Source organism: Camponotus floridanus, unplaced genomic scaffold, assembly GCF_003227725.1.
Source record: "Camponotus floridanus strain SB8 unplaced genomic scaffold, Cflo_v7.5 scaffold67, whole genome shotgun sequence".
NCBI classification, from domain to species: domain Eukaryota; kingdom Metazoa; phylum Arthropoda; class Insecta; order Hymenoptera; family Formicidae; genus Camponotus; species Camponotus floridanus.
The window spans coordinates 564,085-588,162 of NW_020229835.1; the positions used below are offsets into that span (position 1 = coordinate 564,085).

General features: G+C 36.8%; 1 protein-coding gene across 3 annotated transcripts; it reads left to right on the plus strand.

The window, feature by feature from the left end:
- The first annotated feature begins 1 nt into the window (after position 1).
- Positions 2-18,571, plus strand: LOC105254160 (Forkhead box protein N1). Of its 3 annotated transcripts, none has more exons than XM_011262665.3 (4): positions 2-1,337; positions 12,202-12,475; positions 12,589-13,374; positions 15,559-18,571. In XM_011262665.3, the coding sequence occupies exons 2-4, from the start codon at positions 12,210-12,212 to the stop codon at positions 16,256-16,258; spliced, it is 1,752 nt and encodes a 583-aa protein (XP_011260967.1). In that variant the 5' UTR covers positions 2-1,337; positions 12,202-12,209; the 3' UTR covers positions 16,259-18,571. The 3 variants fall into 3 exon arrangements, with proteins under 3 accessions (XP_011260967.1, XP_011260968.1, XP_025269240.1); XM_011262666.3 differs by having other exon boundaries at positions 2-722; XM_025413455.1 differs by lacking the exon at positions 2-1,337 and adding an exon at positions 11,299-11,554.
- The last annotated feature ends 5,507 nt before the right edge of the window (positions 18,572-24,078 follow it).

Genomic DNA, 24,078 nt, shown 5'->3' on the forward strand with positions numbered 1-24,078 from the left:
TACATATATTTATATATATTATATTTATACATATATATTTATATATTTTTATGGGACTGAAGCAACGAAGAGAACAAAAATATTAATGTATACCCATCGAAGTAACCGAGCAGCCGAATAGACTGAGATAAAATGAACAATGTATTATAATACTTATTTTAAGAAAGTATCACAGTGGGCCATGTAATAATCACTGGTAAGGAATATTATTGGGAAATAAAAAATTTCGAGAGACACACATATATTCAAAGAGCTAATTCTCAATTAAAGAAAAAAAGAGAGAGAGAAACCGTCTATCGATCTCGGAGGTAAGGGACCTGGAGCGAAGGGACGACGAATTTGCCGGAGCTGGAAGGAAAAAAAAATCGGATTCGAATTCGCGCGAAATTCCACGAGGAGAGCGAAGTGGTGCTGCGGGAGGAGCGGGGGGTATTTACCCGCTCGGAGTCGATAAATCGCCATGTGGCCCGCGTACATACGTAGCTTCCCGCCATTATCGCGTAGTGTGCTTCATTCTTAACCGAGGAGCCGCCCGACACCCCTCTATAGTGGCCACGATGGACTCGCCCATCGTCGATTCAACCTCGTCCGAGGGGACGGCGATTGTTTGTCGCGCGGCGCGTGAGAGACGCGGCTCGGTGCGTTCCGGGAAAAATTGTCAGGAGACCCATCTGGATCGTAGGATCCACGAGGCGGGATAAATATCGCGATACGCCATCGAGGTGAGTGACTGTGTCCGCGCGCGCAGTGTTGTTTGGGTTCGGCCATTTTCTCTGTGGGGAAGGTTAGGGAAACGTGCGTGTGCGAGAGACGAGTGTATATCGTGTATATACGTAGTGTCGGGGAAGCGTTGCGACGGTCGGCGCGTTTGACAGGTGACGCGGCGCCGATCCAGCTGATCGCGCGCGCGCCCCGTTTGACAGATCGCGGCTTCTCGCGGGTGACCCGTAGTGGATAGGAAGAGAGGCGGCGAGGGCGGCCCCGCGAAAATTCCGCTCTTTGTCAGCCATGTGCATTGCGGCGCATCGTTCAAAACGTCCTGGCAGCCCCGTGGCGCCCGGCCAATAGGCGGCCGCGCGTCCCGGCCACGTGACCCGCCCCGGCCAATCGGCGCCGCGGGATTTGAAATCTTGTGGTCTTTGTTCACGGGCCTGCTCGTGTCAGGCCAACGTTGCCTCAGTTCCGTCAAGGGGGACCCGTGTCGGTGTACGTTTATACATGGTCGCTGCGCCGAAAATCCACTGCGGCTCGCTCGTAAATATATGTGTGAAAGTGCTGGCGGTCGCGACCGGGCAGTGTGATACGGGAGATCTTCGGAGGCACGGTATCGATACACGGTAAGGCTCCTCGCGCCATTATTACGCGTCGCGTAAAATTGTATACCCCGCGCGTAAAAAGCATCCTTGCCCGTCCCGTCTCGTCTCGTCTCTCGCGGGCTCTTCCGACCGGCGCGCGCGCTCTCTCTCTTTCCTTCTTTCGCTCTCGCTCGCTCTCTCTCTCTCTCTCTCCCTTCGTCTGTCAGGAGCGAGAGGAGGTTCCTTTGTTTATTTCCTTCTCACGTCGCGATCGAAAAATACCCGCCTTGCAACGTCACGTCGACGACACTTGTGTCTTCTCTCTCTCCCTTTCTTTCTTTCTCTTTCTCTCGCTGTCCTCGTCTCGCGCATGTCGTCGGTATTTTCGGTCGATTCGCGGTTATATTTCCGCGACGGCGCTGAATCGCGCGCGACGATAATCCGTCATCGGCGATGACGAGGGGACGACACTCGGAAATCGGAGACCCCCGTTCATCGCCCCCTCCTCCCTTGCCTCGTCTTGTGTGTCAAATCGCTCGGCGTGTGAATGAGCGGTTCACGGGCGCGGGAGTGTCGGCCTCGTGAATTTCGGCGGGAAGAACCAAGATCCCGTACAGCACGAAATATCGCTATAATATTGCTGCAATGTTGCGGCAATATTGCTATAATATTGTTGCTACGTGCGGCAATATTGCTATAATATTGTTGCTACATTGCGGCATTATTGCTATAATATTGTTGTAATATTGTAGCAATATTGCTATAATATTGTTGTAATATTGCAGCAATATTGCTATAATATTGTTGTAATATTGCAGCAAATTGCTACAATGTTCTATGCTGTATGGGATGCGTGATGTACAAAGAAACGGGGAGAAAGATAGAATGAAAGAGAGAGAAAGGATAATTTATTAGGCGCTCTGGGAAGAATCTCTAAAAATACACGGCGAAAACAATGCGACGTATTCAGGAACGTCGCTGCAGGAATATATGTAAACAAAAAACTCGCGTGTGTGTTATGCGCGCGCGCGCGTATCGTACGATGGAGTGAAAGGGGGGGAGGCGCGAGAGGGGGAAAGGAGGAGAGAGAGATAGAGAAAAAGAAAGCGTTATATGCGCTGCTCGTCGTTCCCTTAAGCGAATCAAATAAATGGATAGATCCGATAATCCGCGGACCGTGAAGGATAGAGTACGAGCAATATGCAAATTCCTTTCCCGAAGAACGAGGGGGGAGGAAGGAGGAAGGAGGAAGGATTCCTCGAAATATAAATGGGAGAAAATCCGCCTTACTTATATTTTAGGAATAGGACGAGGTTCGATTTCCTTTCCGAGACGAGAGGGAATTTTCGGAAACCGCAAATCGCCCGAAATATCCGTCGATTTTCCAATTTTCCCTCTCCTTCCTCCGTCGTCCCGCGACGTTTCCCGCGTAATTATCCGAGGCCGGTGGCGGGCGGCCGTCGTCGCCGAAACCGCCAACGGCGGTATCGATTTCCATTGATAGCCGCGAATAGTAATTTCGCGCGGATCGCGAACGTTAATTGGCCGCCTCGGAATAACCCGACTCGTCCTTTCGCCTCCTCGTTTCACTTTTTCCATCGTCCACCTTTCGATCTATCCGAGAAATTCCGCAAACGTCATCTCTGTCCCTTCGATTTGTCACGCCAGGTATTATATTTTCCCTGGGAAGGGAAGAAGGGACTCTTGCTGACCCAAACAGCACAGAACATTGCAGCAATATTACAACATTGTAGCAGTATTACAATATTGCAGCAACATTGTAATATTGCTGCAGTATTCCAATATTGCTGCCAATGATCTGTGCTGTATGGGGAATATTCGACTTTGAAAATCCTCGAAAGGACGACGGAATAAGGGACGTAAGCGCAAAATGCGAATGCAGCCTGCAGGCAAGAGGACGGAAGAGGAGGGAACCGAGGGGGTTGAGGGTGAGGGGATGGACGGGGGGGAAGGGCAGCCCCTCGAGCACTTTCCAGCCGCATACCGCCGGGAAAGCTATTGACCGTGAGAACCTTCCGGGAAACCCCTCTTACCCCTCGGTATCCCTTCTGGCCTCTTCCACGCCAGATGCCCACCGCGCGGGAAGTGCGCAGTTTCTACGATTCACGATCGAAATTCACATTTTCTTCGTCCTCCTCCTCCTCCACCTCTTTTGCCGATTCTCGCGTCCTCGAGTGATTACTTTTGCGGGTCGAGAAAGGGAACGAGAGACAAAGAAACGAAGGACAGAAGGATGACGCAACGTCATCCTCTCTTCTTGAGGATTTTTTTTTGTTTGCGATGTAAAAAAGGATGAGAGAAACGGAATTATTTTTTCTGCCAGAATATACTGGCCTTTTGTAGATAGGATAAAGTAGATTGATAGTGTTCCTTGTCAGAAAATGCGCAGGATCATTCGGATCATTAGTCGAAAAAAAAACAGCAGATGTAATAAATAATAAGAATAAATCTCGGAAATGATTGAATTTTCAGAAATTTAAATATTTCGGTCAGAGAAAAAAAAATATATATTTTTTTTTACAGGGAATACTTATATTTTATAAAACAATTTGTTAAAAAATAAATAAATATAATAAATCTCGGAAACAATAAAACGAATTTTCAGAAATCTAGATTTTCATCAAAGGAAATGTGAATATTTTTTTGACAAGGAATATCTATTTCACAAAAAAATTTATTAAAAATTGAATATAATAAATAATAATAATAAATCTCGAAAACGATAAATTTTTAGAAATTCAGATTTCAAAGAAAAAATGTGCATATTTTTTTGACAAGAAAAATATGCATATTTTGACAAGAAATATCTGTATAAAAAGATTCATTGAAAAAGTGAATACAATAAATAACAATAATAAATCTCGGAAATAAATTTTCAGAAATTAACTTTCGATTAAACAAAAAAAAATATACATTATTTATTTTTTATTTTATATTATTTATTTTTTTGACGAGTGATATCCATACTTTTCATTTAAAAAATTCATTAAAAAATAAATATGATAAATAATAATATTAAATTACAAAAATGATAAATCTTTAGAAATACAGATTTCGATGAAAGAAAAAATATGAATATCTTTTTGACAAGAAATTCTGTACTTTATAAAAAAATTAAATTAAAATATGAATATAATAAAAATAATAAATCATGGAAATAAATTTTCAGAAATTAGATTTCGGTCGAAGGAAAAAAATATATTTATTATAATACATATTTATTTTATATTATTTATTTTCTTGACAAGGAATACCTATACTTTTCATTTAAAAAAATTCGCTAAAAAATGAATATGATAAATGATAATAATAAATTTCAAAAAGGATGAATCTTCAGAAAATACAGATTTCGATGAAAGAAAAAATATGAATATCTTCTTGCAAAGTTTTTTTATTATCGAATAAAACCTCGATCCACGAATCTATACAATGTGTCCAGAATGTCCGTTAATATTACTTTTCGAGCGCATTCAATTTCCGCAGCATCAGGTGTTAGATCGAGAAAGCGCGTTTCGAATGTACAGGGTGACTCTCTTGTTTCGTCGCGGGACGAATTTCGCGATGGGACAATCGGCAATTTTCGCCCGTCGTTAATCATAATCTCGCGATTGCAACGCGCCATTCGTGCTTTTGTGCTTTCGCGTCGCGTCTCTCCTGCATTTTTAGCGATGACGCGAGCGGAATGGAAACATTTGCCCGGTCACTTTCGCGGCGCTTTGATAATATCAAGGCGGACGAAGCGTAGAAGATTTTAACGGTCGGCCTAATTTAGAGCCGACCGTCCGCATTTAGAACGTTTAGTGCCCAAGTCCACGGTCTTCTCTGATTTACGCCAATTTGCAACATGTTCATTTACGCGATTACGAAGAATATCCTCTCTTAAATAAAGTATAATATACCCCGTTCTATTAGAAACATTCAATTCCACAATTGCATGGAATCACTCGTGTTAGTCCGTCGTTTCATTTGAATCTTCAAGAGAGAGAGAGAGAGAGAGAGAGATTGGAATATGTGTGTGTGTATGTATGTTAAAGGCTCATTGAGAAACGCGTTTCATTGTGGATCGCGTGTATTTTGGTTTCGCGGCAACGTGCGAAATTTTGCAAGACCTCGAGGAAAGGACCTCGCGATTGGACTCATTCGTTTGGCCAGTGAAAGCAAGGAATTCTAAGCCTGAAATCCATTGAATTAGCAGTAGACGGGATTAGCAAATATACCGTGAGATCGACGTTAAGTTAGAGAGAAGTCCATTTTCATGCCGCCTCTTACGTAAGCGAAATCGCAAAGTAATCATTAATGCACAAAACTCTCCTTAATCTCGATATTGCCGCTTATAAAGACCTAAAAGATGGCTGGATGTCTAGAAATAATTTTATTTATATAGTTATATGTTAGTTATACAGGATGTCATTTAATTGGCACTCACTATTTATATAGCGATATTCCTCGTGGAAAACTGAGTCGAAAAGTCCTGAACCATTTTTTTCTATAATGCTTAATAAAGCGGTAATTATTGAGTAAAGTTGCACCAATAAGCACCAACCTTTAGCCTCCTTGACGAAATTTTCTTTAAGGAAACGCTCTTAACGGAAGAAATATGATTTTTAATGCAAAATAAAGTTTTTCGCATTATAGAAGAAAAAATGGTTTTTCAAAAAAAATGGTTTCAAATTTTTTCATTATAGAAAAAAATAGTTCAGGACTTTTCGACTCAGTTTTCCACGAGGAATATCGCTGTACAAATAGTGGGCGCCAATTAAGTGACACCCTGTATATTAGTTATATAATAGTTATGTAACAATTATATATTTATAAGATAATTAAAATTGCATACAATTTTTTGACGCTCGATTAATCTTGGTAAGTATGTTATTATAAGATCCATCGACCTAACAATCATAATTAATAATAAAAAAATAATTCATAACAATCTGAAATACGCGACAAATTTTATTTATTTATTTTATTTATTTATTTTATTATTTTATTTTATCATAATTAATAATAGAAAAATAATTCATAACAATCTGAAATACGCGACAAATTTTATTTATTTATTTTATTTATTTTATTTTATCATAATTAATAATAAAAAAATAATTCATAACAATCTGAAGTACGCGACAATTTTATTTTCTCATTCTTCTATCCTTCCATTTATATAAAATCCGAGGATCGCGAGGCACGCGAGATAACTTCGCGACGTTGACGGCGAGGGGGCGGAGAGCGGTTGGGGGGAGGGCGTACTTTTTCGCGCCAATTCCACGCGGCCACGTGCGTTCAGTGCCACGCGTGCAAACGTCATCGCGCGCACAGACACGTCATTGTGCGACGCGCCGTCCCATATAAGTGACACATATCGATATTAATCCGTCGAGAGGACGACGATTGCGAGAATAAACTCGCCTCGCCCTTCTGCAAAAGAACTCTTGGTTGTATAAAATTTAACGCGTGTCCAAAAATAGGCTCTTGTTTTAATCGATATCTTTAATGACACGTGTAAGAAGGGGGAAATATGCTTTTTCCAAAGATCGAATCGATTGATCAGTTAACACACACTCTCTCTCTTTTTTTATAATTGCGACGTATCTTCTGTTGTACAGGGCGCTTCTCGCTTCGATCGCGAGACTATTTTCGCGCAGCCGTTCCGTTTTAAAAACAAACGTTCCGGGGGCTTGTAAATTATTAAGCTCGGAAATACACAGAAGCGCGAATCTTGGACGAATCGAAACTCGGATATTTTAATCTCGCTGAAAGCAACGGGAATAACATGTAACATAAAATTCCGTGATAAAAATCCGCCTTTTTGTTCGCAAAGATGGAGAAGCATTAATTCGACCCTAGCGAGCGACATTAAGGGTTAACGAGCGGTCTGCGTTGGGGATCTCTGCGAGGGACCCGAAGGGGAGAACGAGAAATAGGGTGAGACAGAGAGAGAGAGAGAGAGGGGTGAATTTTCAAACGGGCTCCCGAGGAAGAGAATACGCTGGGGGAGGGAGAGGAAGGGTGCCACCCTGACGAATACGAACGCGGCATTGGTGCACGCTCTTGCAGCTCACAAATACCAGCCAGGGGGGAAAGGATACGACGAGGGTGGATGACAGGGGTTGAGGGTGAGGTCGGGGAGAGTGAGAAGGGGAAGAGAGGGCAGACATATCAGATCGATACTCGGCGAAAAGCGCGGGCTGAGCAGAGACGGCGCGCTGCCTTGTATCTACGGCTGGTCCATCGCGAGATACGGATGTTGTTATTATATGTATGTGTGTGTGTATGTGTGTCTGTGCGCGACTACGCGCAATCTACTGGCTGGAATACTGGAATCAATGCCTGATGTTTGTTTCCATAATGCACACATACACGCACTGAGAAAAAAATCTGGTTGCATTGATTAGAATTCTGGTAGATTCAACCAGTATGTTGGAAAATGGACGAACTAGAATTCTCGTAGGAATTACTAGATGAATCTGATTAATTTCTTCTTGTTAAATTTACCAAATTTTCTGGTTAATAATACTAAATTCGCCAGCATCAAGTCGTCTAAAATTTTTTCCATCTAATCTCAAAAGTCTGTTTAATATTCTGAATTCCAATACGATTATTGCATAAATTCAATCCAGATTATTGAGTAAATTATTTTAAGTTCAGTTTGTTAGAAATTAAACTGCACTGAGAAAAAAAATCTGGTTGCATTAATTAGAATTTTGGTAGATTCAACCAGTATATCTGTTGGAAAACGGACGAACCAGAATTCCTATAGGAATTATCAGATGAATCTGATTAATTTCTTTCTGTTAAATTTTCCAAATTTTTTGGTTAATAATACTAAACTCGCCAGCATCAAGTCGTCTAAAATTTGTTCCATCTAATCTCAAAAATTTGTTTAATATTCTGAATTCCAACACGATTATTGCATAAATTCAATCCAGATTATTGAGTAAATTATTCTAAGTTCAGTTTGTTAGAAATTAAACTGCACTGAGAAAAAAATCTGGTTGCATTAATTAGAATTTTGGTAGGTTCAACCAGTATGTCTGTTGGAAAACGGACGAACCAGAATTCTTGTAGGAATTACCAGATGAATCTGATTAATTTCTTCCTGTTAAATTTTCCAAATTTTTTGGTTAATAATACTAAACTCGCCAGCATCAAGTCGTCTAAAATTTGTTCCATCTAATCTCAAAAATTTGTTTAATATTCTGAATTCCAACACGATTATTGCATAAATTCAATCCAGATTATTGAGTAAATTATTTTAAGTTCAGTTTGTTAGAAATTAAACTGCACTGAGAAAAAAATCTGGTTGCATTAATTAGAATTTTGGTAGGTTCAACCAGTATGTCTGTTGGAAAACGGACGAACCAGAATTCTTGTAGGAATTACCAGATGAATCTGATTAATTTCTTCCTGTTAAATTTACCAAATTTTCTGGTTAATAATACTAAACTCGCCAGCATCAAGTCGTCTAAAATTTGTTCCATCTAATCTCAGAAGTCTGTTTAATATTCTGAATTCCAACACGATTATTGCATAAATTCAATCCAGATTATTGAGTAAATTATTTTAAGTTCAGTTTGTTAGAAATTAAACTGCACTGAGAAAAAAAATCTGGTTGCATTAATTAGAATTTTGGTAGATTCAACCAATATATCTGTTGGAAAACGGACGAATCAGAATTCCTATAGGAATTATCAGATGAATCTGATTAATTTCTTTCTGTTAAATTTTCCAAATTTTTTGGTTAATAATACTAAACTCGCCAGCATCAAGTCGTCTAAAATTTGTTCCATCTAATCTCAAAAATTTGTTTAATATTCTGAATTCCAACACGATTATTGCATAAATTCAATCCAGATTATTGAGTAAATTATTTTAAGTTCAGTTTGTTAGAAATTAAACTGCACTGAGAAAAAAATCTGGTTGCATTAATTAGAATTTTGGTAGGTTCAACCAGTATGTCTGTTGGAAAACGGACGAACCAGAATTCTTGTAGGAATTACCAGATGAATCTGATTAATTTCTTCCTGTTAAATTTACCAAATTTTCTGGTTAATAATACTAAACTCGCCAGCATCAAGTCGTCTAAAATTTGTTCCATCTAATCTCAGAAGTCTGTTTAATATTCTGAATTCCAACACGATTATTGCATAAATTCAATCCAGATTATTGAGTAAATTATTTTAAGTTTAGTTTGTTAGAAATTAAACTGCACTGAGAAAAAAATCTGGTTGCATTAATTAGAATTTTGGTAGATTCAACCAGTATGTCTGTTGAAAAACGGACGAACCAGAATTCCTGTAGGAATTATCAGATGAATCTGATTAATTTCTTCCTGTTAAATTTACCAAATTTTCTGGTTAATAATACTAAACTCGCCAGCATCAAGTCGTCTAAAATTTGTTCCATCTAATCTCAGAAGTCTGTTTAATATTCTGAATTCTAACACGATTATTGCATAAATTCAATCCAGATTATTGAGTAAATTATTTTAAGTTCAGTTTGTTAGAAATTAAACTGATAAACAGTGATGCAAGAAGAGGATGCAGCTCAAACACATACAATCAGAGAGCTAGCGTCCTCTTTCTGGCACTACTGCTCGTAAGGAAAAAAAATATATACTTCGGAATTAATGTTAATACTAGTTTTTTATATACATTTCGTGGCAAATATTGAATACGAGTTAAGTTAAGAAGTAAGCAAAGAAATTAATGTAACAAGAAATTTTATAGATCCAACCAGAAAATATTAATTAAATCCTTATAGTAAAATTTATTAAACGTTCTAGTTATAAAAAATCGAGTCTTATCATGATAACTAGAAATTCTTGTTTAATTTAACCAAAATGCCTTCAATCATATATTTTGTTGGTACAGTCAAACGATTTTTCTCAGTGCGTGTATGGGCAAGAATGAGGGGAGAGATAGGTCTGCTCGTTTCAGCTGCGCTTAAAATCAAATAAGCGTAAACAAAGTTTGTTGGAATTTATTCTAAAAAAAAAAAAAAGAATAAAAAAAGAATAAAAAAAGAAATAATCTCCCTCGTTTCTGTTTTCAACGTTTATTTCAGCAATGTTGGAAACAATCTCTCTCTCAAAATTCTTCCATCAAATCAGTTAGGATATCAAATCGAGATATCAAACTTTTATTATTATTATTATTTTTTTAATTAAAAAAATTCTCCGCATGCATTACTTACTTTCGTCATTTGTTATTTTATCTTTGAATGAGAATCAGGAGGACAAAAGAGAGGAGACGAGGAAAGAGCTGCGTAGGGGGAAGGGCGAGAGAGGAGTACTATGAGAGTCTGATAAATCGTATAGTAAATCGACTATACTACTATGAGTTAGTCACACCCACGAGCCGATTGTGGGTTCAAGATCCTCGTTGTACACATTCTCTCTCTCTCTCTCTCTCTCTCTCTCTCTCTCACACACACACATACACATACATGCACAAATGTGTACTCGCAACTGTAGACACGTTGGCGCACCTACGTGAATCTATTGGCTTTACCTGGCGTAGTAAAACACAATCCAATACTCGTATAGTGTGGAATATGTTGATAGGGATATTGTGAAAAATTTTTCGAAGCAAATTATTTCATATCTACTTCGTAAATCGCTCAAAAAATTCAGAAGGAACCGAGAATTGCAAATAAAATTATCACCAATAATTCGATAAAATTAAAAATATAAATATTAATAATATAAATAATATAAATTATAGAATATTTGTATAACATTTATATAATATTTATAGAATATTTATATAACATTTATATAACATTTATAGAATATTTATATAATATATATATAATATATATATATAATATATAATATATTATAATATATTATTTATATATAATATATTAATATATTTATATAATATTTATATAATATTTATATAATATTTATATAATATATATATAATTCGTGATATATATGTACAAATTTCTACTTATACACAAAGAATAAAATTAATGCAATATTAGCATAAACAGAGAAGGGGAAAATTCTTCAGGAGGGAAAAATCATCAGCATGCTCGAGGGCAATTTACGAGTTCGAGGAGGCACGAGAGATTCGCGAGAGCTCCACCGTTTCCTGAACCGTCTCGATCAGCGAATAAGCGTCCCGATGTACAGATCTGCTTTCATTCGGGACGAGGAACTCTCTCGGGAAGTCTCACGTCTCAACTTGAGCGGGCTATTATTTCTTCGACGAAGCGCACAACATGCCGGGGCCGTAGGTACCAATCCGGGCGCCCTTATGAAGGCCGATCCATGAAAATGATCGATCTACGAGAGAGCTTGAGCTATAGTACTAATCCGAGATGCATTCTGGGTGTCGTTAAAAAAAGCACACATGCTGAAATATGGATGAATCCGCAGGGGTGAAGTGCCAGGAGGGGAGGGTGGGGGGGGGGAACTTTTTGGAAGCCCTGCAGTCACTAGTGCATAAACCGATAGACGAGTATCTTCTCTCTTTGTGCGCCAAAGAGTGTAAAATTATATGTTTTTTTATGCATAAATTTTTTATATATATATATTTTTTTTTATTTATTTTATATATATATTTATATATTTTATATATTATATATTTCATATATATATATTATATATATATATATATATATATATATATTTTATATATATTAAAATATTTTTATATATAAATAATATTATTATCATAAAAAAATATATCGCTCAAATTAAATATAAATATGATAAAAAATTGCAAAACAATGTCATCTAAAAGCTTGTTCTTTTTTTAGGGCTATAAAAGTATTATAGATGCGCTCTTAGGAAAATAAAACTGCCTTCGAAGATTATAATTCATCCAGCGAATTAACTGATAGAGATTTCTGACAGTCCGCTTCGTGTCCTTTGCAGTCGAGTGAATGGAATTGGATACCGTAAATGCGTACAGCATCATCGGGATGGAGCAGGGATTGTCCGGGGATCCGTGGGACTGCCTGTTCGGCAGCGACAGCATCTCCGACGCCTTCCAAGGCCGTCCGGATATGTTCCATATGGACATCCGGCGTTGCGACAACACGGGCAGAATCGGCTGGCACGGCCCGGGTCTTGGGTTCGACTTTGAGGATGTCCTGGAGACCGAGGAGGACCCGGTCGGCTTCAACGACAAAAGCCGCAGCTCGAACAGGTGAGAACTCGGGGCTCTCTAGAGCTCAGCATCTACTCCGATGGGTCGGGAAAGACACGGTGAAATGATTGTTAACGGAAAATCTAAATTTCTATCCTTCTATTTTCCAACAGCAACCTGGAGGAGCTGAATCTGGACAGCGACAGCGAGCTGGCGTTGACGTTGGATCCGAATTTGATATTGCCTCGCAACATGTGCATGCCCATCCGTAGCCCCGCGTCCAACAGCGAAGCTGCGATGCTGGAGACGGCGAGCGTGGAAGAGAACGTTGTTGAGAACGAGGGGGAAGAGACGGAGAACGAAAGCGAGGTCGAGCGAACCGAAAACGACGAGGAGAACGAAAGCGAAGAGGAGGAAGAGGAGGAAGAGGAGATCGAGGAAAACGAGCACAACGAAACGGAGTACGAGGAGACGGAGGAAGAGGAGACGGAGGAGGAGGAGGAGGAGGAGGAAGAGACGGAGGACGACGAGCAGCAGGATGCGGCTCAACGACTGCTCGCACCCTCGAACGCGGAAACCCCGACGTCGATATCGTCGTCGTCATCGTCCACCGGCGTCAGGACGACCGTGGCCTCCTCCTCGCCGACGATACAGTTGACGAGGGTGCAGATGCAGCACCCCAAGATGGGGACCGTGTCCGGCACGATGGACATCAAGATGTTGACCTCTAGCCCGGGCAGTCACATACGCAAGCAGATTTATAATAATAATGTGCACGATGTTAGCCCGGCTGCGACGACGACGGTGATGATTCAAGCAGCGAAACGTGAAAAGGATCTCACGGGGCGCGACAACCCCTATCCTAAGCCCGCGTATTCGTACTCGTGTCTCATCGCGATGGCGTTGAAAAACAGCCAAACGGGCCTGCTGCCGGTCTCCGAAATCTACAATTTCATGTGGTGAGTGTCATGCAAATTATTGTCGCAAAGTGCGAGCGATCGAAAGAATTTTGTGTCAAAATTGCTCTCAATAATTAAATATCGTTTAGATATTTAATTAATTTTCGTGAAAAGTGGAATCTTTCCAGTTTTCGACTCGGGTCTTTCGATCAAATTTTTCAAGCTGCAAGTCATTATATCATCTCTTTTTTCAAACCTAAATTATTTTTCATCTCAATTAATTATTGATATTATTTATATCTGAATTTATTTATTATATTTGAAATTATTTACATCTGAATTTATTTATTATATTTGAAATTATTTATATCTGAATTTATTTATTATATTTGAAATTATTTATATCTGAATTTATTTATTATAATTTAATATTACTATCAATATTACTTATATTTTTTAATATTATATTAATTATTTTAAATATTACTATTAATTAATTTTATTACGAAGAAAGTAATTTCGATACAGATTTTAATTTTTTAAAAAGACACCTTTTTAGAAAAACTATCTTTTCCTCAAAATCTTTTGAACTTTTGAAAATTCGAGCTAATTTTATTTTAATTTGTCTTTGTTTATTTTTGACTTTTTTGGCGGAAGAATAAATGGAGTGTGCTGTCGTTTATTGCCTCCTCTTTTAGATACGAAGGGCAAAAGTATTGTCTTTTTCCTCTTTATTCCTGGGTTTTATGGGAGGGAAGGAGAGCTGAAAGAGAGAACGAGAAGCTGCCATTTTGTATGGGGCCCTTGGAACAACCAGGGGCACATGCCGAGGTACAGTCTCTTTTAAAACCAACAGCAGGGGTCTGCTTTCTCGTCGTTTACCACCTGCCTATGTTTCTGCCGTTATGACTAACACGACTCATGGAACGAAGTCTCATTCGAGTCTCACTGAAATAACTTTGTAATATAGTTTCACTAAAACTTTGTCAAAACAAAAATGTTGAAGCAAAGGAAATTTATCTTTGAAATATTTACGGTTTTAAAATATCAAAGAAATTTTTCTCTAAGAATGAGCATAGTTAAGAGATAATCTTCTACATTTTTTTCTTCAAATATTCCTTGACATTAAAATATTTAAATATATTTACTAGAGAGAGAGAGAGAGAGAGAGAGAGAGAGAGAGAGAGAGAGAGAGAGAAAAAGAGAGAAATAAATTTTTCTTTTAAATTTAAATAAAATTTTTTATTATAATTTATTTATGTAAATTGGACTTGCTAAAGATATATATATAATTTCATAAATTTACCCAATTTAATTAATTATCTATCAGAGATACACTTTTAATTAAACACAAAGTGCGAGTTTCATTTTCCATTTTCTCATTTCCTTTTTTGTTTTCTTCAATATTCTTTCACATTAATATATTTAAGTATATTTACTAAAGAGAGAAAAATTTGGTTTTTAAATTTTATTAAAATTTCTTATTTGATTTAAAGTGAAATTTAAATAAAATTTACGTAAATTCGACTCGCTAAGGTATTATATAATTTCGTAGATTTATCTAATTTAATTAATTATCTATCAGAGATGCATTTTTAATTACATGTATCCAAGAAGTGCGAATTTCATCTTCCATTTTCTCATTTTCCTTTTTTGTCTTCTTCAAATATTCTTTGACATTAATATATTTAAGTATATTTACTAGAGAGAGGGAGAAAAACTTGGCTTTTAAATTTTATTAAAATATCTTGTTTTATTTAAAATGAAATTTAAATAAAATTTATTTACGTAAATTCGACTCGCTAAAGATATTATATAATTTCGTACATTTATCCAATTTAATTAATTATCTATTAGAGATACATTTTTAATTAAATCCAAGAAGTGCGAATCTTCCATTTTTTCGTTTTCTTTTTTGTTTTCTTCAAATATTCTTTGACATTAATATATTGAAGTATATTTATTAGAGGGAGGGAGAAAAACTTGGCTTTTAAATTTTATTAAAATATATCTTATTTTATTTATTTTAATATCTTATTTTATTTAAGATGAAATTTAAATAAATAAAATTTGTTATTTATTTCTATTATAAATTATTTATGTAAATTCGACTCGCCAAAGATATTATATAATTTCGCAAATTAATTTAATTAATTATCTATCAGATTATACATACATTTTTAATTAAACCCATCCAAGATTAGTGCAAATTTCATCTTCCATTTTCTCGTTTCCTTCACGCAGCCGACACTTTCCCTACTTCAAGACCGCGCCAACGGGCTGGAAAAATTCTGTGAGGCATAACTTGTCGTTGAACAAGTGCTTCGAGAAGATCGAGAAGCCCCCCGGCAACGGTAGCCAGCGCAAGGGCTGCCTCTGGGCGATCCATCCGTCGAAGGTAGCCAAGATGGACGAGGAGGTGCGAAAGTGGTCGAGGAAGGATCCCATCGCGATCAAGCGAGCCATGGTGCATCCCGATCATCTCGAGCTCCTCGAACGGGGCGAGATGAAGTACGAGGGTGAGAGGCACGAGGAGATCCTCTTCGAGGACGCCGAGAGCTACGCGGACTCCGAGACGGGCGGCTCCGCGGCCGACGAGATCATCAACGACGACGAGAACGTCACGTACGACGAGAGCAAGCACATCGACATCGTCGACGACGACATCGTCGTCGGCCAGCTCTACGAGGGCCTCGATCTCGGCGACGCCGCCGAGCTCCTCGACACCCGGCTGACCGACTTCCCCAGGGAGGAGCAGTCCTTCGTGTACGAGTACGTCTCATGCGCAAAACGCCAGAAGACCGCTAGCCTCTCGAGTTCGCCGATACAGAGCAAGTACGTCTATCAGCAGGTCAGCGCGACGTCGCCGCGAAAGAAATCGCACCTGGTTGCGCTTCGGCCTGGAACTGGCGCGATCACCGGGTCCCTTCTCGAGGCCGACTGAGTCGTCCCTTGGGCTATAACCCTCTCGTCCTGATTACACGAGGCACCTTTTTTATCGCCAGACTATATTGTAAATAATTGTGTATGGTACTTTTTTATATCTAGATTTTGTAAATAATCGATTTTGTGTTTTGTATGGATAATTTGTATTTTTTTTTTTTTTTATATATACAATGCTCCTGTAAATAACTGTAATTTTAAAATGTACAAATTACGTGTATATATGCAGTGTACAAAGGCTGTTTTTTTTTTTCCTTTTTTTACAAACGTGACACGGGACCAGTCGCGCGCGCGTAGAAAAGTTTCACACCCGATGAGCGATCAGTTGGCATTCTACTCTATTTGTACATTTTATAGACATGCACGCGGGGAAAATTCTAAACGGAGAAATCTCATTTTTCCATTACACTACTAAAAACTTTCGGATATATATCAAGTTTCATTGAGAAAAAAATTATCTTGAATAAACAACATCGGTGTTGGAATTGGAATAGATTTTATTGATTCGGTAACGTTGTTGAATTAATAAAATAATTCCATCGACGTTGATTCAGCATTATTTTTCTCTCAGTGTGCCATTTTGTAATAAACGTTTTCCGATCATCGATTTTCCAATTTCTCTCGTTTTGCGATTTTTGCAAGATGATAAAAGCGCACAGAGATGACGCACGTCGGCTTTCTCGTACCGTCCGCGCGAATAGAAGATAAATTAATCGAGGAATAAATATACGAAAAGGGAGTTCGCAACTCAACACTGCCAAGCATGGTCAAAGATAAAATTAAAACGTTAGCGTTAATGTGTAGACTACAGTAAAGATACATGACATACGATCTCATATCGATTTTTCGACGATATAATTCACGTATATATTGCTATCCCTCCCCTGTGATTATTGCGTAAAATGTTTACAAATCTTTTTTAATTCTCTCCTCTACCGAATTATTGTATCCAGCTCTTTCAGCAGAGGCATTATTTTTATGCATCATCGACTGATATTACTAATTAGCAATAGAAAGTCCCCGATCTATTTTACAATTTTAATTATAAAATAAATGTCGAAATACATAGTTGGCAAGATTTTTCAAATTTATAAACAAAAATGTCCGCCTACTAGAGTGAATTTTTGATAACAAAGTTCTTTTTCCACTCGGACCGAGAGATTTTTGTCGAAAAAAAACGAGAAAAAACAAATGTTGAAGAAGAAAGTGGCTACGCGAAATTCCATCTTCGACATTTTATCTAGTTACAACTCGATGTACACCACGTGTACGTCGTATTTATAAATAATAGATAAATCGTTCGTTGCGTTCGAACGTTGAATTTCATTCCAGGCGAGCGAGACCAAGCTCTACATAACGCTTACAGTGCATTTAGCGATAAACAAAATAGGCGACACCGAAGGGAGGTCGATAGCGAGTTAAGGTAGCGAGTTAAGTTAGCGTAGCGTAGTTTTTGTACCTGTTTGTAATATTTCTATCATAAGTATAATGAGTGTGTAACGTTCGTGTAGGACGCACGACATTTAAAAATGCGTACAGATGATGTATATGTGCAATGACTGCAATTTGTAATAAAATGCTGATAAGCACACTTCCACGCGTGGAACACGATCGCGATCGCACCTCACGTCATGTATACTCTTCGTCGATTATAAATCGATTATTTATCATTTTTATTCGCGGCGTCGCTCATGAGACAATATTAATTCGAGTAATCATGTACTCTCCTCTTGAACGATCGATGTTATTATTGTTAGATCGACTTGTCGATCGTTCAATATTTTATTCCGATGTAACGCGACGTTATTCATTTTCTCCCGCCGATCTAACTGCTTCGCTTGCGTAATCCAGCGTGGAAAAAAAGAGAGGGGTGAGAGAGGAAGGAAGCGGTTGACGCGCATCTGCGAACCGTACGTTTATCGATATGCGATCGCACGCGTGTCGTCCGATTACATACGATCGGCGATAGCGAGTTTACATTGAAACAGGCCGGTTCACTTCGCAGAGAAATAAAGAGCGTACGAGAGAGAGAGGGGGGGGGGAGGAGAGGGACTCTCCGCGCCAATGAAACCGGTTTCTCGGTCGAGCCCCGATCACAAAGAACCTCGCTCACGCGAGATCGCCGCCCGGCCCTCGATCGGGGCCGCGATTCCCACTGAAACGATTCCCCGCCGTCGACTTTACTTTGTAACAGCCGTCTTTGTATCGCTGCGCCTCGCGTCGGTTTCTCTTTATGCCGTCGTTCGGGAATAACGAGATGAAGTATTTACGAGATTGAAACACCTTCCACGCAAACGTTACTCATTTCATTAATATCAAGGAATTTTTATTTTATATTTATATTAATAGATTTATTAATATTAATAAGTATTAAGGAAATTAAGGAATTTATTTTATTAATATTTTATTAATATTAAGGAATTTTTATTTTTATAAAATATTAGCAGATTTATAATTTTTCTTATAAATGATATTACTAAATTTTTAATTTTTTTCATAAATAATATTAGTGAATTTATTATTTTGTACATACAATATATATATTTATAATTTTTTTTATAAATAATATCAGTAAATTTGACATAAATATAATATTTTTTATTATTTTTACTGTCTCTATTTTAATTATCTCTATAATTTCTATAATTTACATAATTATTTCTAACTTTATAATTATTCTAATTTTATACAATTTTTATAATTTACATAATTATTTATAATTTTTTACAATTATCTCTAACTTTTTCATTCCTGAAATTCAACAAATGTACTTTATTTCATTGTTTTGCTCGTTGAAGCTATGTACAAGATTCTTCGCTTTTCTCCTTTTTTCTCAATTTTTATTTTTATAAAATAATATTAGCAGATTTATAATTTTTCTTATAAATAATATTACTAAATTTTTAATTTTTTTCATAAATAATATCAGTAAATTTGCCATAAAAATAATATTTTTTATTATTTTTACTGTCTATTTTAGTTATCTCTATAATTTCTATAATTTACATAATTATTTCTAATTTTATATAATTTTTATAATTTTCTACAATTATCTCTAAACCTTTTTCATTCCTGAAATTCAACAAATGTGCTTTATCTCGTTTTGTTCGTCGAAGCTATGTACAAGTTTCTTCGCTCTTCTCCTTTTTTCTCAATTTTTAATCAACGAAAGCAAAAATAATGGAAGAGGAAATACACCTGGGGGTTCGAATCGCCTCGTTTCATTCGGCCAGCTACAAAGAGACAAACAGGCATCGCGTTTCGACCGTGTGTACGCTCGCATTCCGAATGCGCGCCCTACCTTCTGCCCTTCTCCTTCAGAGAATCTCCCCTTATTTATCAGTTGCATCGTCGCGGACGTCGTTTCGTCAGGTGTTTCAGGCACCGACAAAACGCGCAACACTCAGGACCGGTTTACGATCGCGAGGAGCTCCTGGAGTGATCCAAGTGGCGCCTTTATCAATAACCAGGAGCCTCCAACAGATCAACCTGGCGAATAAAAAAAATTAAGTCGAGGATAAAAATATCTCATTGACAGATTATTAAGAATAATTACATTAAGAAAATTCATTTCTCATGATTTTTTTTCATGATTTTCCATTTAAAAGATTCCAATCGAAATAGAAGATATCCTCTCTTTCTCTCTCATCGTCAATCCTCGAAAATTCCCACGTTACCTTGCGCTCTTATCAGCAAGATATACGAGTAACAAGGCCGAGAGATTCGAGACGTACGCGTGACCTCGTGCTCGTATGCACAATCACGTGCTTGTGCGGATATGGATGTGAAAGAGAGAGATATCACTCGTCGAGAAATAAAAATAGAGGGAGGGAGAGAGAAAGAGAGAGAGGATCTTGAACCCACAACCGGCTTTGTGGGTGTGACTGACTCATAACTACTACAGTCCACTTACCATACGCAAGCATTCGTAGTACTCTCCCTTTATCCCCCTCTCCCACTTTCCTTCGCTTCTTCTCTCTCTCTCAGACTTTCGTTCTTTTCCCCTCTCCGTTTTCCATCCTTTCTCTCGTCTCAAAAGTTGAGAAACGACTCTCCGATCGAAAAGTTACGCGACTATTTACGTTTATATTCCATCTACGCGTATGTAAGATATATATCGGGATGCGTATGAAAAGCGTACACCTCCCGGGTAGAACATGAAACTCATAACATCATGACGTCATCATGATTTTATTTATCACTTAAAAGTTACCTAAACAAAAATGAGTTAAAGATGACAACAAGAATCATAAATGTTTAAGTTCAATAAACATTTATGTTTATATAATTTTAAAAAGATTATGTTGCTTAAATATAATTAAAATATACATGAATAATTAAATAAACAAATAATTGCGTAATATATATATATATATAAAATGATATTAATAAATCACCAAAAATATATAAAATGATATTAATAAATCACCATAATATATAAAATGATATTAATAAATCACCAAAATATATAAAATGATATTAATAAATCACCATTGCCAAAAATATATCAAATGAGATCATTATGATTTTTCTAAAATGACTTTTAGGTGACATCATAATGATGTCATTATGAGTTTCATGTTCTACCTGGGACGAGAAATCGCATCAGCATAATTAGAAAATTGATTTTTCTCTAATCGATAAAAGATGACCCCAGCCAAATAACAGTTATATAACTGTTTTAATTTCCCACTCACACACACACACAACAATATAACTGTTATATAACATGTAGCAGTTATATTGTTGAGTGGGAAATTACAAGCAACAATTGGCGTTTGCTGGGACGATTCTCTCCTCTGATCTTATCACAACCCATAAAGCACAGAACATTGCTACAATGTTGCAGTAATATTAATGATATTGCTATAATATTCTGTGCTTCTGGGAACGTCACCTTTGGAATATTTATCCTTATTCGTTGAATTTAATTATTGAATCGTATGAACTAGAAGACTAATTTTTTCACTCTTCAAATGAATCACCAGTCTCATTTTTCAGCAGTGGTATCGCGAGAGGAAGGCTATAGTTACGTGTCATTTTCACGACACCGTGTATATTATGACTCGAGCGATGCCTGCGATAGCTGGATACTATGTATATACATATATATATATATGTATGCTGAGTTATCAGCCGTATCAGGGAGAAGGGGGAGCGAGTAACTGAACCTGTGCACGATGCATGGCGCATCGTAGTACTATGGTCTCTCTACAATGCATTCGTAAACTCCATAGTAATAACTACACGACGGAGATAATGCGAGTGAAATGAAACAATCGCTCCTATCGAAGAATTCATTCTAATTGTTAGAGATCTCAATTGTTAACATAAATTGTACCGTGAGAAAAATGCGCCCCTTTTTCTACTCGACTCTACAATTATCTATTAGGATACAATAAAACTCTCTGATATAAATAATAATAATAATTAATAAAATAGTAATAATAAAATAGTAATAAAATTAATAATAAAATAAAATAGTATTAATAAAATAAAATAAAATAGTAATAATAAAATAGTAATAAAATTAATAATAAAATAATGATAATATAATAATAATGATAAAATAATGATAAAATAATGATAAAATAATAATGATAAAATAGTAATGATAATAATAAAAATAAAATAAGAAAATAAACAATAATACAATATAATTAATAATAATAATTTAAAAAGTATAATATGATAATTTATACCAACTATAATAATTTATAAAAATAAAATTAAGACTAGATTGATAAAGATTTGGGAGAAAATACTCGCTATTAATTTACATGACGTTTCGTGTTTTTGATAGAAAAAAAGAGAGAAGATTCGCACCGATTTCCCTCTCATTTTTCGGAAAATCTCGTCACTCAATTTCATTCGTATTAAAGAGAATCGTCCCATGCGGGTCATCTTGCCGGAGATGAGTTAATCTCTTTGAATGGAAATTCTCTCTCTTGAACCGAATGAGAGGAGAGAAAGAAAGAAAGAAATAAGTAGAGAAGAGCCCTCTGAAGAAGAGGAGAGGAGAAGAGGAGGAAAGGAAACGCATACTGGCGCATTATCCTCGACAGACGTCGTAGGCGCAAGACTCCTCCTCCCTCCTCCTCTTCTCCCATCGCGGAGGAGAGGGGTAACCGCGAGTGCATCTTATAGATAGAGCCGGAGCCAGACTTGAAAACTGACGAAAATAAAACGGGAGAGGTCCAAGGTTACATTATATACGTCGTGATCCATCGCGGGTGAAGGACCAACGGTACCAGAACCAGAGGCCAACGCACATGCTCTGCGTCTCTTAATGCCCACTCTTGATTACTCCACCTCTCTCCTCTTCGGCCTTTTATGCCTCTCTACAGGGTGTCCCGAAGGAGCTCGTGATCCCGAAGATCCCGACGACTTTTCCCTCGTCGAGGGCAGGCAAAAGGAAGGCGCGGACGTCCTCTCGCCTTCTCTAAAGATCCTCGATCCTACGAATCCTTTGCAGAGTATATATGTGAGAGATTATCGTACTGGTAATAGACTCTGGGCTCTGATCCCTGATGTTTACGGCAGTAAAACTTAATTGAGGGACTATGAGACAAAGGAACAGCCTTGAGAAGGAATAGCCATGTTCTTACCCGCGTTAAATCACACGGTGTCGAGTGGCCGTTCCACTTCGATTCGCGGTTTCCCTCGGTGAAACCAACTTCCGATATAAGCGTATTCTTGTTTTACCTCGAATAGTAATTGTTCCATTGTGTGTATTCTTTGCGTTTCTTCTCGGGATTAAAATGAAAAATTGGCCCAAAAAATTATTATTATTATTAAATAGTAAATTGGCTCCTCTGGATTTTTATTTTCGAAAACCTGAAAAATATATTATATATTATATAATATTCCTTTAGATGTATTATTTATTATATTAATATTATTCCTTAAAGAGAATTTATTTTATATGAATATATAAGGATAATTATTTTGATAAATTTAAATTAATTATATTTTTAGTCTCATATAAAGAGTAGATTTATAAAAATATAAAAATACAAATATATAAATACAAAAATATTCTTATAAAAATATAATTAATTTAAATGCAACTGATGATTAAACATATAACTAATGATATAAATGCTTAACGTATTAAATTCATTTAAATCATCAGCCATGATTTAAACAATAAATATATTTTAAAAAATGTTAATCAATCTAAATTTGCGAAAATAAAAAATCTAATAATTTAAAGAGTTTGAATGGACAAAATTGGATTTTTAAAGAGATTAGAAAAAAAAATCAACAGAATAAATAGCACAAAGAGAAAGATTAAAAATTCCAAGAATCATGGAATTAAAAAAAAATTTCTAGAATTTTATACATTTATTTATTTTGAGAAATTGTTTTTTTTTTTTCATAAATATTTACCTTTCATCATCATTATAATTTGTTTGGCTTTTAAAAATCAAAAATTCATATCAGATTAACTCTGTCAAATGGTTATTATACATACCAGTTTTCACTTCATTCATATTCATTCTACCTTAAATAAAATGTTTATTTTATGCAATTATTTTTATCTTTGAAGCATCAGTAACAACATGACAGAATTAATTAGAGATTCGTTCGATTTCGATAGATTACTTTTTTATCAGAAATATCAGAAATTACAATACACTTACAATTATCAGCGGAGGGGACATTAAGGCCGATATTCATAGCGCGATTTTATATTTAACCCATCATGAGAACAACCTTAAGCTGTTATCAACCAATCACAGAGCCGTGTTAGCCTCTTAAAGCAGTCTTGAAATTAGAATAGACTCTGCGATCTAACATCTCCGCTTTCCATGATTA